This window comes from Petaurus breviceps, unplaced genomic scaffold (genome assembly GCF_028583685.1).
Source record: "Petaurus breviceps papuanus isolate PSGF00001 unplaced genomic scaffold, PetGlider_PUasm1.0 90879, whole genome shotgun sequence".
Lineage (NCBI taxonomy): Eukaryota > Metazoa > Chordata > Mammalia > Diprotodontia > Petauridae > Petaurus > Petaurus breviceps.
The window spans coordinates 15073075-15088067 of NW_027187368.1; the positions used below are offsets into that span (position 1 = coordinate 15073075).

The 14993-nt window shown below is 40.3% G+C and overlaps 1 protein-coding gene across 1 annotated transcript in view; it reads left to right on the forward strand.

Annotated features, from left to right (window-relative positions):
* EFCAB8 (EF-hand calcium binding domain 8) overlaps positions 1 to 14993 on the forward strand; it is a 132214-nt gene that overhangs the window by 44870 nt on the left and 72351 nt on the right. Inside the window, exons 8-11 of the mRNA XM_069073962.1 lie at positions 8113 to 8218; positions 9358 to 9442; positions 11315 to 11467; positions 13600 to 13832. Of these exons, the coding sequence (XP_068930063.1) occupies positions 8113 to 8218; positions 9358 to 9442; positions 11315 to 11467; positions 13600 to 13832 (577 nt within the window). The remainder of the gene's footprint in view (positions 1 to 8112; positions 8219 to 9357; positions 9443 to 11314; positions 11468 to 13599; positions 13833 to 14993) is intronic.

The window sequence follows — 14993 nt, forward strand, 5'->3', positions numbered from 1 at the left end:
ATGTGTACGGCCAATTTGTGTTGAGCAAATCAGGGACATTAAAGAACCAGGTAGTTCAACAAATGCTAATTCATTAATCAATCAAAAATTAAGATTTATTATTTATTTAATTTATTATCAGGCAGCTGGGGTACAGTGGACACAGTGCTGGGCTTCAAGTCGAGAAGACCTGAGTTCAAATCTGTCCTCAGACACAATTTCTGTGTGACCCCAACACATTTAACCTCTCTGTTTGCTCTAGTTTCCTCAACTATAAAATGAGGATAATAATAACCCTGTGAGAACTTCCCTCACAGGGTTGTTGGAAGATCAAATGAGATAATGCTTTTAAAGTGCCTTCCACAGGGCTTGGCAAGGGTGGGGAACCTGAAGCCTCAAGGCTGGAGAGTGTCATTGGTCAGGGAACCATAAGAATGAAGAGGGTCATCATAAAATAATGACAAGGGGGTTCCCAGAGCCTAGACCTCATCAAAGGCCACAGGTGGCCTTCTAGGTCCTCGGGTACGGCTTTTTGACTAAGTCCAAGTTTTACAAAACAAATCCTTTTATTGAGGGAATTTGTTCTGTTAGGTTTGGATTCAGTCAAAGAGCTGCACTTGAGGACCTAGAGGGCCATGTGTGGCCACCACACTGCAGGTCTCCCACCCCTAGCCCATACTAGACTATATATAAATGCTTATTTCTTTTCTTTCCCTTTCTTATTAAGTGACTCATAAAGCCCTGTATTCAGCATTTGGTGATACAAAGGCAAAAATAAGACAATCCCTGCCTTCAAAGAAGGGACAGATGTAGCATATGTGTAGATAATAAATAGAGGTGATGATGGCTTGAATTAGTATGGGGACTGTTCATATTGCAAGACACAGACTGAGAGCAGAGTTGCCTTGGAGGTAGAATCAGCAAGATTTGGCAATGGGAAGATGAGAGAGAAGTAAGGTTCAGGGATGATTTCAAGGTTATGAACCCGAATGCCTTTAAGGATCATAGAGTCATAAGTTTAAGAGCTGGCAGGGACCTGAGACTATTAAGTTCAGCTTCCTCTTTTTACAGCTGCAGAAAATGAGGTCTGGTTCAGTGACTTGCTCAAGGTTTGCCATTATTAGTAGGCAGGATTCCAGCCCAGACCTTCTGACTCCAAGGCCAGTGTTTTCCTCATTGTACTATTCTGCTGCTTGATTGGGGACCCTCTAAAGAAATTGTTGTTGTTTGTGCTCTGCTATGGAACGGGACCGATTACATCATGGGGTGATGTCTTGACTTGCTTGTGAGCTGGATTTAAGGGAGGCAGAATTTCGCAAAGTCGTCAGCCTCACTGAAGGGAGATTGCAGGAGGGAGAAACTTTGAGGTGGGGAAGATAACTTCTATTTGGTTATAGAATCCTGAATGAATGAATCATATTCATAGCTCTGTGATTCATTCATAGTCACAATAATAGAATCTGACTGTTTAAAATAACACAGTCTCCTTAGTCATAGCTACTGTCCTGGAGGAGCTGAAGAGCTAATACAAAGCTGACACAGACCAGTGTGTTCAACACCCAACTTTCTAGTTCTTGTTTCCTGAATTTTAGTCAATGGCAACAGAGGCAAACATTCAGGAAACAGGTATATTTGCCACTGGCAAACATAATGGAGTATGGGAAGAAAACCAAAGCTTCTCTAGAGATGGAACATTTATTTTAAATGTGTTGTGAACGTAATTGTTTTCATAGGCCTTGTATAATTGAGAAGAGTTTTACAATGATTTCTGTTAAGTATTTCCCACATCCCTTCAGGACTGGGAGGGAATCAGTAACATCATCCCATATTTAGGGAGGAAACCAAGGTCTGTAGGAGCCAGTCTAAATTTTGGTGACGTGTCAAGGCAGAGTTGGGACTAGTATGGGCAGTCTCCAAACATTGAGTGTGCTGAGGGAGCTTATCTTCTGCTTCCCTTCTTTCAGTGGAGGATTCTGGGAAGAAGGAACTCTAGGTCAGGGATTCCCTCCTTTATTGCCCTTCCTGGAACTCTCAGAGCACACCCTGGGCACAGAGAGGATGGTGAGTGAGTACTGTTCCAAGGCCAGGCCTTGGAATTCTTCTTGTCAGTACTTTTTTGGCCTTTTCAAAAGCAAGAAACATTGTTTTTAGTTAACCAACAAGCATTTATCAGGCACTCATTTGTGTAAATTGTATTAGATTTTGTATTTTTTTGTTTATTAGATTGTATTAGATACTGAAGAGGTTACAAAAGAAATAAAAAGATATGATCCCCGCCTTTGGGATGCTTTTCACCTGGCTGAAGGGAGGCAGTCACAAGCAGATGAGATAGCTTGCTCCTCTGCTTATCTCTTGCCACTTTTTTCTCCCTTAACCACCTTTTATCCCTACTCCATCCATTTAGTATAACACTGCCAGGCTTCTTAAAAAACTGCTTTTATTATGAAGTTCTCCTGTTCCAGGGCTTATGTTACTCATCAGATTAAAAAAAAGTAATTGCATTAACAACACATCCCCATCAAGCATTTTAGACTGTATTCTACCTTTCCTCTCTCTCTTTTTTGGCTTCTTTTTTTTGGAGGACAGTTGGGATTAAGTGACTTGCCCAAGATCACACGGCTAACATTTGTGTTAAGTGAACTCAGGTCCTCCTGACTCCAGGGCCGGTGCTCTATTCACTGCACCACCTAGCCGCCTCTTTCCCTCTCTTATCATCTCCCAGATTGGGTACCCTCAACCACCCTCAAGTGGGCCTGCACATTACGCTATATTTAGACCGTGCCCATTATTGCCTTGGTGCCTTTGCTCATGGTGTTTCCCACCCTTGGAATGACCTGTTGCTATCTCTTTGTGCATCCAGATCTTACCTTCTGGGTCCAGCTTTAAGACATGAAGTTTTCCTTTGAAAAAAACTTTTTTTATTCTAAATTGAACAAACCCCAAATAAAAGGAACATTTTCTTACATAAACGAGAGCTGATAATGAGGATTATCTATGACTCTGCAAATCTCTATTTGATATATCTTGCTTTTCCTTTTAAGTACATAGTAAATTCAATGTTACTTTCAAAGCTGTCTCTTGCTCAACTTTGTTTTGTTCAGAACTTTGTTCAATTCTGTGCATTACTTCAGTAACTTTTTATTTCTTCTTTTTATTCTGGATAATACTCTTGCTAGCTTTCCTTTCCCACTGGAAAAAAAGAAAAAAAATGAAACCTTTGTAACAAATTTGCAGAACCAAGCGAAACAAACCCACACATTAGCTAGGTCTGAAAAGCTTGCTTTTTTCCATTTTTCACCTTGAAACCATCACTTTTCAGTCAGGAGGTGGGTGGCATGAATCATTATTGATCTTTTGGAGTCAATTTCATTGATCAAATTTAAGTTTTTCAAAGTTATTTTTTCTTACAATTTTGAATGAATGAAAAATCATTAATTAAGCTCACTTTACTCACTTTACCAACCATCTTCTTACCATTTATTTTATAGGCATGAATACCCTTCCCCACCCCCATTTTGGGGAGTCATAATTAAATCAATATTGGCATTGATACTGGAAAAGGAGTATCAGTCAACTCCACTATGGTTCTACTCCCCATCCCTAAGACTCCCAAACCAGAATACATCTTCTAAACCATCATTCTCTTATCTGTAGTCTCTGTATTAGAACATAAATTCCTTAATGGCAGGGTTACTTGACTTTTGTATTTGTGTTCCCCTCCCCTACACACACCGGGGTGTATGTGGGGTCATATGTTAAGTACTTAATAAATGCTTTTACATTTATTAATTATTGAACTGTAATGGGTCTTGGTTATTCTTCTGGCTACCTCCCCTTCATTAGGGCCCACCCTGATAAGGTCTATTCTCTACTTCTCCCTAATTTGTTCAAGCGCTTGTAAGGCAAGAGATGTGCAAGGTCTGAAGGGGAAAGAGGCAAGTTGGGAAGATACTGACTTATAGATTTAATGGATATCACATAACAAATAGAACTGCAATATGAACCTAGGTCTTTTTTTTTTTTTTGGAGGAGGAAAGGCAGGGCAACTGGGGTTAAGTGACTTGCTCAAGGTCACACAGCTAGTAAGTAGTAAATGTTAAGTGTCTGAGATCACATTTGAACTCAGGTCCTCCTGACTCTAGGGCCAGTGGTCTATTCACTGTGCCACCTAACTGCCCCTGAACCTAGATCTTCTAATCATGCTGCTTCCCAACACTGAAATGCATTAGTGAAGTTCTGTTTAAGGCAAAACCTAGACGAATTCTTTCTAATGCAAATAATTGCCCCTTAATTGGTTGTGCATTTGTATTTTGGTATTTTCAGTCTTGGCAGGCTAGAGAGGAGAGAACCTCTATCATGAAGAGTTGGAGACCTCATGGGACAGTAGAAATAACACTAGATGATAGGAGACTTTGGGTCTCATCCTGCCCCCACCAGTGACTTCTTGTGTGACCTTGTTCAGGTGATTTCCCAGCTCTCTGGACTTCATTTTCTTCCCTAAAAGGAGGGAGTTGGATTAGGTGGCCTCTTCCATATCTAACAGTTATGATTTTATGGTCTGATTTTTAAAAATGGCACAGATGGGGGTACAGTGAATGGAGCACGGTCCCTGGAGTCAGAAGGACCTGAATTCAAATTTGGCTTCAGACACTTGACACACTTACTAGCTGTGTGACCTCGGGCAAGTCACTTAACCCCAATTGCCCTGCCTTCCCCTCTCCAAAAAAAAAAAAAATAAGTAAAATGGCACAATAGATGGAAAGCTGACATGGAAGTCAGGAGGACCTTGGTTCAAGTCCTGACAGTCTCCTAATCTGTAAAATGGGGATAATAAACACCTACCTCACAGGGTTGTTGTGAGGATCAAATGAGATTTTATACACACACACACACACACACACACACACACATATAAAGCACTTTGCAAACCTGAAGGGAGTTACGGAAAGTGTTATTATTTTATAAAAAGGGCATAGTGGATAGAATTGGCCTCAAAGTCGGGAAGACCTGAGTTCAAGTACTACCCATGACACTTACTGGCCATGTAACCCTGGGTAAATCCCTTGACCTTTCAATGCCTCAGACAGCTCTACCCCATCTGTACGTCTGTGAATTCACAGGTCCTATAATAAAAAAAAATGGCATGGAGACGGCAGAGTGTGCTGTATGGAGTTCAGTCACAGCCTCTGACACTTACTAGTTTTATGATCCTGAGCAAGTGACTTAAATTCTTGGTGTCCCATGCAACTCACTAACATTTATCTACTGCATCATAGGCAGACTGTCATTGGCCTAGTAGAGCACTAGGCTCTGAGGAGAGCCAGTCACTGAACTTGTCTTTGTCTCAGTTTTCTTATATGGAGAATGGGGATAATAATAGCATCTACCTTTCAGGGTTGTTGTGATGATCAAATGAGATAACATATGTAAAGATTCTTCTGCAGATGATTCTGTATGTAAAGAGGTTTATAAATGTGAGTATTTTATTATCGTTATTGGTTGGTGCTGGTAGGAGAGAGTACCCTCATCCTGATTAAATTACAGAGCCCTTTGAACATTATTGTAAAAGTATAATCTACACATTCATGATTCTATTACTTGCTTAGATTACAAATTCCTAAATGTCCCTTGGCTGGTGAGCTGGCACTGGCTATTGGTAAACTTCTGCTGGACGATAAGACCCATTCCTATCAAATGTCCTTATTTCTTAAAGCCTATAAATTTAGAAAGCAAACTTGTTTTCCTTTTCACTGTATCTGATTCCTTTATTTTGTTGGCTTCATTCTCTGTTCCTAAGTGAGAACTCTAGGGAGGAGGTAGAGAAGGTGGATATTTTACTAGGTTAGCAGTATGGTTTGTTTCAGGGAAACTTATAGGTAAAGGACGATCATATGTTTATTTTATTTTATTTTTTTTGGAGGGGGGAAGGCAAGGCAATTGGGGGTTAAGTGACTTGCCCAAGGTCACACAGCTAGTAAGTGTGTCAAATGTCTGACTCCAGGGCTGGTGCTCTATTCACTGCGCCATCTAGCTGCCCCTGTCATCGTGTGTTTAATAAAAGTCTGCTTCTAGTGGCAAAATTTGCTTCATAGGAATGGTTCTTTAAAAGGTATAAAACAGGCTCCTCAAGTGTTTCCCCCATTATCCTAAAGGATAACCAAAGGAATGTTATTACGCAGTTGTCTTGTGATCAAGATGCCAAGGTCAACGAGGTATAGTAAGGTTCTTGTGTATTGGTTGGTAATAGGAAGAGTGTCATTAAAATTAAACTGATGGGGCGGCCAGGTGGCTCAGAGAGTAAGAGCACCGGCCCCAGTGTTGGGATGACCTGGGATTGAATCCAGGCTCAGATACTTTGCACCACATCCAGAAATAACTGGCCGTGTAACCTTGAGCAAGTTACTTACCCCCGATTGCTTTAAAAAAAAAAATTAAACTGACTTTGCTGGGTGACCAGAGGAAACAGAATGGTGTGGTGGAAAGAGCACTGGGTTTGGAGTCAGAGGAACTGGGTTTTTTTTATTTTTTGGAAAATTTCTATTGATGAGTTTTGTCTTTACATTACAAACATTTGCAAATTGTTCTCTACTCTGTGACAAGTTTCTTATCACAAAATAAAACAAGTAAAACTAGCGAAAAGTTTCCTCATCTGAAAGTACATATAGCACCCCACATTAGTAAGCAGCTGCACCTTCCTTCCATGCCCCACCAGAGCCTCTTGTCTATTTTTAAAGTGCTTTTTAATATTATTTTTCCTTAAAATTTTGAGTTCTCCTCCTACCTCCTACCCTTCCCCCAAACCATTGAGAAGGCAAGTAATATATCAATTATGCATGAGAAATCATACAAAGCATATTTCTGTATTATAAAAAAGCAAGAAAAACACAGTGGAAAATGTATATTCAATTTACACGAGAGTTCATCAGTTCTCTCTCTAGAGGTAGATAGTATTTTTTCATTATGAATCCTTTGGCATTGTCTTGGGTCAATGTATTGATCAAAGCAGCTAAGTTTTTCCATAGTTGATCATTGCAATATTGCTGCTACTGTGTACAATGATCTCCTTGTTCTGCTCACTTTGCTTTGTATCAATTCATGTAGGTCTTTCCATGTTTTTCTGAAACTATCCCCCTTGTCATTTTTAATAGCACAATACTACTACATCACCATCATATGCCATATCTTGTTCAGCCATTCCCCAACTGATGAGTATCTCCTCAATTTTCAATTCTTTGCCACCACAAAAAGAGCTACTGTAAATATTTTCATATATATAAGTCCTTTTCTTATTGCTTTCATCTCTTTGAGATACAAACTTAGTAATGGTAAAATGTTTTTTAAATTAACAGAAATCTATTTACTCCCTCCTATCTTTACCCCCACCTCACACAAAAAAAGAGTAAATAAAAACTAATTCCTTGTAACAAATATAGTCAAGCAAAAAAATTGCCTGTATACAAAAATATTTATGGCTCATTCTACACTCTAAAATTTGTCATTTTTCTGTCAGGAGGTGGATAGTATATTTCATCACTAATCTTGTAAAATCATGGATGGTCATTGTATTGATCATAGCTCTTACAGCTTTCAAAATTTGCCTCTGTAGTGTTGTTGTTATTGTATAAATTGTTTTCCTAACTCTCCTCATTTCATTCTCCATCAGTTTATAAAAATTGTTCATTTTTATAATATCAATGTTATAATTATAAATCGTTCCCATTTCTGCTCATTTCATTTGGTATCAATTCAGACACGTCTTTCCACGTCTCTTTGAAATCATCTGTATTCTCATTTCTTGTAGTACAGTTGTATCCCATCACATTTATACACCAAAACCTATTCAACCATTCCTCAGTCCTGGGTTTTTATGTCAGTTCTGTAACTTCCATCTATGTGACTTTGGGCAAGTCACTTTAGTTTTTGGGTACCAGTTTCCTCATCTATAAGTAAGATGGACTAGATGTCCCCTAAGGTCCCTTCTAGACTCTACAACCAAAGTTGGATCTTGTTCCTACCTTTACTCCTTCTCTTCTTTGGGCCCTAGTTTCCTCATCTATAAAATGAGAAGGTTTGATTATGAAATTTTTTTAATGGCAAGTTGCCTAGTGCTCATCAATCTTTCTTTTCTCTTAGCTGGACCAGACACATCGCCGCCACACTCAGCAGATGTGGGTCAATGACATGGTATGTCTGGGTAACATCAACCTGATGGCCATTGCTTCCACAGACCAGGATTTAGGTAAGAGCAAGCATGGGGAGGTTGTTGAAGCAGACTTAATTATCTCTTCAGAGACTCAAGAAGGCTTCCCTTTGTATTGGAAGGTAAGATATCTATTATTAGATATTTTTTGAGACTCAGCCAGGATAGATAACATTGTACTGGGGGATTAGTAATACATATATAGTCCTATTAAAACGAATAGCAAGGGATTTCAATTAATCTTTATACAACTATTAAGTAGGGGTCCTAGTGGGGAGTTTTTGTGGAAAAAAAAAAACACACTAGTCATCAGAAAGAGCTGGGTTCTAGTTAATGCTTCACTGCTAACTGTATGGCCTAGAGGGAAGAATTGGGAACCCAGCTTCAGGAGTTAAAGGAGGCAAATTTTAGTTTAATTTAGGAGGATATTCCTAAAAATTAGAGCTATTCAAAAACAGAACAGCTACTCCACTTGGTAATAAGCTCCCTATTACTAGAGTATTTAAACAGAGACTATTTGTTGGTGACATTGTCCTTGAGGTTAACTGGGAGTGGCAATAGGGGTAATGTATGTGAATGGAAAGAACCCTGGACTTGTCAAAAGACCCAGATTCTAGCCCTGATTCAGATGCTTATTAGCTCTGTGGTGTTTGAAAGTCACTTAAAAAGCCTCTGAATTTCAGTAGTCTTAGCTGTGAATTGTCATGATAATAATTCTACCATTTACCTCATGGTGTTGATATGAGATAAGTGCTTTGCATAAATCAGGAAAGCATTGGTGGACCTGATATAGTGGGAAGGTTCCCTAAGTTGGGAGATAGAGGACCTGGGCTTCATCCTGGCTTTGCACTTCCTAGCTGTGGACCTGGGATGAGTTTCAGGCCTTCAGTTTCCCCATCTTTAAAATGGTGTGTGGTAGAACTAGAGGATTTCTAAGGTCCTTACCAACTCTAAATCCAGGGTCAGACTGTGACTTTGAATGCTAAATGACCCATAAGGTCTCCCTTGGCTCTAAGATTTTGTGATTCCAGGTGAAGAAAATACCAGAGCAACTTAGAACTGAGGTTGGTGGCCAGTTTTCAGTTTTGTGCCTTGACTTCCATGCTAGAGACTGAGAGTTATGAACAATAACTGGGTTTGGGTTTGCTCACCAGCATTTCTCCTTGATTCTTCCCCAGAATTCTTTGACATTTCTGGAAACAAATGCCAAAGGACTTTTATTTTTATTGAACTGGACAGTTGTGCCTTAGTCATGGATTACTGGTGAGTCTGGCCAAAGGCCCATCCTGGGTATTATTGAAGGGCTAACTGGTTCCTCAGCACCGAGGCAGTGCAGTGGATAGAAGTCGGGCCTGGAGTGAGGAAGGCTCATCTTCCTGAGTTCAAATCTGGCCTCAGACACTTTCTAGCTGTGTGACCCTGGGCAAGTCACTTAACACTGTCTGCCTCTCTGTTTCCTCATCTGTAAAATGAGCTGGAGAAGGAAAAAAGATACTCCACTCCAGTATCTTTGCCAAGAAAACCCCAAATGGGGTCATCAAGAGTTAGGCACAACTGAAAATGACTGAGCAGCAACAATAATAACAAAAGTAGTTCCTGGCCTTGCATATCTCCTCCAGGGGACCAGTGAAATGGCCATTTTATTTGATACTTTGGTTAAGGCATCAGTCTCTATGGCAGCACAGTCTAGGACTCTGTTGATTCTTTGGCTTCCTCCTGTTCCTGCACTCATGGGTCCTGCTCCGACATGTAGTAGAGGAAGGGCTTAGAGTTAGTGGTGCTGAGGACTTGTTCTGGATTGTCCCAAGTGTATTAGATTAAATCCCTTATGGCTGTAGTCTCTACTTTCCTTCCCAGGACCCCTACATCCCCCTTGCTATTTAGGCATATTACTATTTAGGATTTATTTATAAGGGAATAGTAAATATAAAATCACTTCCTATAACAAGGGACAGATAAGGAAGAGTGCAAAAATGTTATTTGCTCAATTCCTGACTTCTAAGTCTCGGGCAACTTGGTGCAATGCTCTGTTGTTAACCACGGTGTTCCAGCCCTTGGGCCTTTGGTATAATGGAAAGAGTGCTGGCTCTTGGGTTAGAAGAACTGGTTTCAAATCCCATCCCCTATTCAAAGTACTGCCAAAGATAGTTTTTTTTTTTTCCTAAAGGAGAAGAGCCCTTCTTTGACCTCTTCCTTCTGTGCTTGTGTGTCTAACATTACCATGGCTTTGGAAATCTCTCCTGAAAGGATAAAATCAGTGTATGTGGAACCCAGAGTGGAGACTGATACCAAACAGATACCAAAATAGAGTGCATTTGACACCAAAGAATTATAGGTTTAGAGTTGGAAGGGACCTTCGAAGTTGTTGAGTCTAATCCCTCATTTTCATATGTGAGGAAACTGAGACCCAGTAAATGACTTGTCCAAGGTTATATAAGTAGTGTCTGACCTGAGATTCCAGCTCATACCCCTTGTTTCCCAGTCCAGTTCTCTTTCTGAGTGAGTGTTGAAAGGGGAATAACTTGCTTCGTGATTTTGGGCACGTGGCTCCCTTCCTGTCTATGGTCTTATTTCCTCATCTCCACATTGAGAAGAAGGGACCAACCGGGGGATATTTAAATTCCTTTCCAGAGAGCTTCATAAATTTAGAGCTAAAAGGGCATGCTAAAGGGCTAAAAGGGCATATAAGTCACCAGTTTTATAGGTGAGGAAACTCAGTACCAGAGAAGGAAAGTGATGTGACCCAAATCACACAGCTACATTGGCAGAGACAAGATTTCAATATATCACAATTGCCACTGTACTGTCTATGTTTCTATGAGGACATTACATGCGAAAGTTGTCTGTCCATTTGAAAGTAAACTCATTAGGGACCCCTTCTGTCCTCCCCCTTCCCCCGCCCCCAGTTTTTGTTAAAAATTATTCTTCATTGATAGCCTGCATTTTTAGGCCTGAGTTAAAGTCTTTCTGGCCTCAGGCTGCTAGGCCCATGATGATCAGTGGAGACGCCAAGTGCAGCATTCATAGTGACCTTCCTTATCCAAGAGATGGGGATGTTTAGTAGCAAGGACAGAAACAGAAGCAGTAGCATCTCAGGGATTGATTTCCTCTTCTGTTTCCTCTTTCTCCCCCCAGGACAGACCAGCACAAAGCTGTGTTTTGTATTGGTGATACAAAAGGCAATGTCCTCATCTTTGTCTCCTATGATATTGCGGAGTCTGGATTGTTTCACCCATATATCTTCCAGACCAGAGCAAAGGTTGATCTCGGGAAACCAGGACCAGGTTAGGCCTAAGTGGTATAATTTAAGGAGCATCAGGAAGCCCCTGGCCCTTAGAATATCTCTAGTGAGATCTGATAATTCATGATATGATTTTCTTTGTGTTAAGCATCACCCTTTCCAATCCTCTCTTTATTTTTATTTAAAATTTTTATGGCTAGCTATTGTTTTCATATCACTTTCATTTCCTAATAGATCCTTCACCTCTCCCCACCACAGAATCATTCATTGTAATAGTAAAAAAAAAAAAAAAAAGAGGAAAAAATCATTTTAGCAAAACAAATCATCAAGCAACTCCACATTCAACACTAACCAACATATCAACCAGTGTTTTTCACTTCTACAAAGGAGTGAGGGTGGAATTGGAGTGGGGGGAAACTGCATTCCCGTATCTCTTCTTTGGTCATTAAATAATTACATAATGTTCAACTTTAAATTTTTTCTTTTTCTCTCTATTCATATTATTGTAGTTATTATGTATATAGTTTTCTGGTTTCTGCTTACTTTAGTTTGCATCTGTTTATGTAAATCTTCCCATAGTTCTCTTCAGTCATCATTCCTTACAATGCAGTAATATTCCATCACATTCACATACCACAATTTGTTTAGCCTTTGTCCATTAAATGTGCTTCAGCTTTGTTACCACTTCTTTGCTGCTACAGAGAGTTCAGTAGACCCTTTAAATGCCGTTAGGATGGGTAAGGCATTCTGTCATTAATGGCTTATGCTGAATTAGGTAGATTTATCCTAGGCTTGCACTCAGGAACCTGGTTCCAACTCTGTTCTAGCACTGGTTAGACATGTGACTAGGGCAATCCACCCCACTATGGTCTTACTTTTTTTTTTGTCAAATAGGGATAATCAGAGTCATAGATTTAGAGCTGGAAAAGGATCTTTTAGTATATGTAAAGGGCTACAGCAATATGAGATATTATTATTATTGCAAATATCCCTCTCCTCATACCTAGATTTGCTCAATAGTATGTCCTTCACAGAAGGGCAACAAATGACTCTAAGAAGCTGTAGCATGCACAGTAGTCACACACCAGTAAAACTATCTTGGCAGATGGGCTAAACCAGTGTGAGGGTAATTGACAGGCCTCAAAACTGTTGGTGAGTTAGGGGTGTGAAGACTTCTCTATACGGATGGGTGAATGAGAACAATTTGTTCAGGTATAGGCCTTGAAGGCAAAGGAAACAGGCAATGTGGAGCATTTAGAGTTTGGTTAGACATTGAAGACACCAAGGTTATCCATTGCATCCTGGGTCATCGCCAGTCTTCTTGACTTCTGTCCTGCCACTGGACCTCAATGACTAGAAGAGAGAGTAAAGCCAGTGTATAACTCTGCCTCACTTATATCCAATTTATGCATGAGTCAAAAGACATCACCCAATTTTTCATTTTGTTTGTTTTATTTTTGTTTTTTTTTTTTGGAGGGGGGAAGGCAGGGCAATTGGGGTTAAGTGACTTGCCCAAGGTCACATGGCTAGTAAGAGTTAAGTGTCTGAAGTCACATTTGAACTCAGGTCCTCCTGACTCCAGAGCCAGTGCTCAATTCACTGTGCCACCTCGCCGCCCCTCAATTTTATGTTTCAACTCTTTATTGTTTTATTATTTTGATCCTACTCAAAGTCCTGTAGTGATGGGCAAGTGACAAGATAGCAGATGCAGATGCACTGGAAGCTGTAGTCACAACTGTGCACATTGGCAGCTCAGGCCATAAGATTGTCTTCTCCCTGAACTGAAGCAATAGTGGGATTCATCAGCCCGTTGGGTATCTGAGCAGCTTTTTTTAAGGACTGCATTGCTCACCACCTGGCATGAGGAATGGGTTAGAAAAAGTGCCCTAAAAATTGTCTGCTTCGATTTACTTAACCCTGACCTGCTTGCTGTGGCAGATAGGGATCTTATCTTGTTGTCAAAATACAAAAAAGTACAAAAACCTTTTCAGAGATCATTTCACACATAGAATATGCATGTACTTATGACCAATATGAAATCTAGCAGACCTGAAAGATGGACAGCTCTTGTTGTGAGAGAACTCAGTAGATACCGCATCAAATAAGAACCCTTAGTAAAACAAGGCTAGTAAATGAAGGCCAGCTTACTGAAGACAGAGCTGCACACATTTTTCTGTAGTTGTAGTGGTGAAGAGGAGTGCTATGAAGCTCATATAGGCTTCACAATAAAATCTAATCTAATCAACCAGCTTGTATGGCTCCAAAAAGGAGTGAATGACAGGTTCATGACAATGGAATTGCTACTTGCAAGAAAGCACCATACCACCATTATCAATGTGTATGCTCTCACCATGACAATCCCTGATGAGGTCAAAGGCCTGGAGACCCTCATCATCAGTGTGCTGAAAGAGGGTGAGCTTGTAATTCTGGGTGACTTTAGTGTTAAAGTAGTCACAGACTATCAGACATGGTAAGGAGTCCTTGGAAGAAACAGAGTTGGAAACAGCTATAGCAACTGTCGCTTACTGCTGAAGGCTTGTGCATCTCATAACTTTCTCATCACCAGCCTTGCCTTCTTAAACAATTAAAACTTAAACAATACTTTACTTAAACAATAAAACTTCGTGAATGCACCCTCACAGCAAACACTGGCATTTAATAGACAAATGTCATTGTAAGGAGAAGAGACAAGATGTGAGAGTGATGAAGGTAATGTGTGGCACTGAGTGCTGGACCGATCTTAGACTTATCCTCTCCAAGCTAAATCCTCACATTCAACAAAAGCAACTGCCTCAAGGCAAGACAACTACCAGAAGACTTAATGTTAACAGATGAGAGACTGCTCTGTGTGAGAACAGTTTGTTGCCGACTTGGAGGGGAAGTTGAGCCAACACACGGTTGGCAACAGTGGAGCAGAAAAGGAGTGGACAGTTTTCAGAGATTTGGTGTACAGCACTGCATTTACTCATCTGGGCCAGAACACTTACAAACATCAGAACTGGTTGGATGAAAATGATGGGGAAATTTAGAAGCTACTAAATGATAAACAAGAACTCCAGAAAATTTACCAACAGTGTTTAACTCCATCAAAAGTAAAGTGCAAACAAAGCTTAGAGAGATGGCTTTTGGATAGATGACCATCTTCCAGGTGAAAGATCAGTGTTCTGGCAAGAATTTTGCTGGCAAAGACTTGGAGAGAGGATCCTGCCCTCCCCCCTCTTCCCCTATGATTGTCACAGGACAAGCTATTTCCTCTTCCTTTATAGAGATGAACTATGGAGGCATCCTTGATCTCCTGTCAGAGAACTTCCTTTTGCCATGTAACTGGAAGATTTCAGTTAGCTTATATAATGAGGAGTGGACCCCCTGCCTTGTAAATCTCTGCTAGAATGGAATCAGTATCAGGAGCTTTGCCATATGAAAGAAGCCCAATGTCATTTAAAACTTCTTCAATTGAAGGTTTGGCTAGAAAGGGATTGACTTCAACCTGAGGTATTTAATCAGTGGCTTCAGCATTTATTGATGAGAGTCTGTTGAGAACACTATGGAAGGGTTCAACCCATCTCTCCAGGA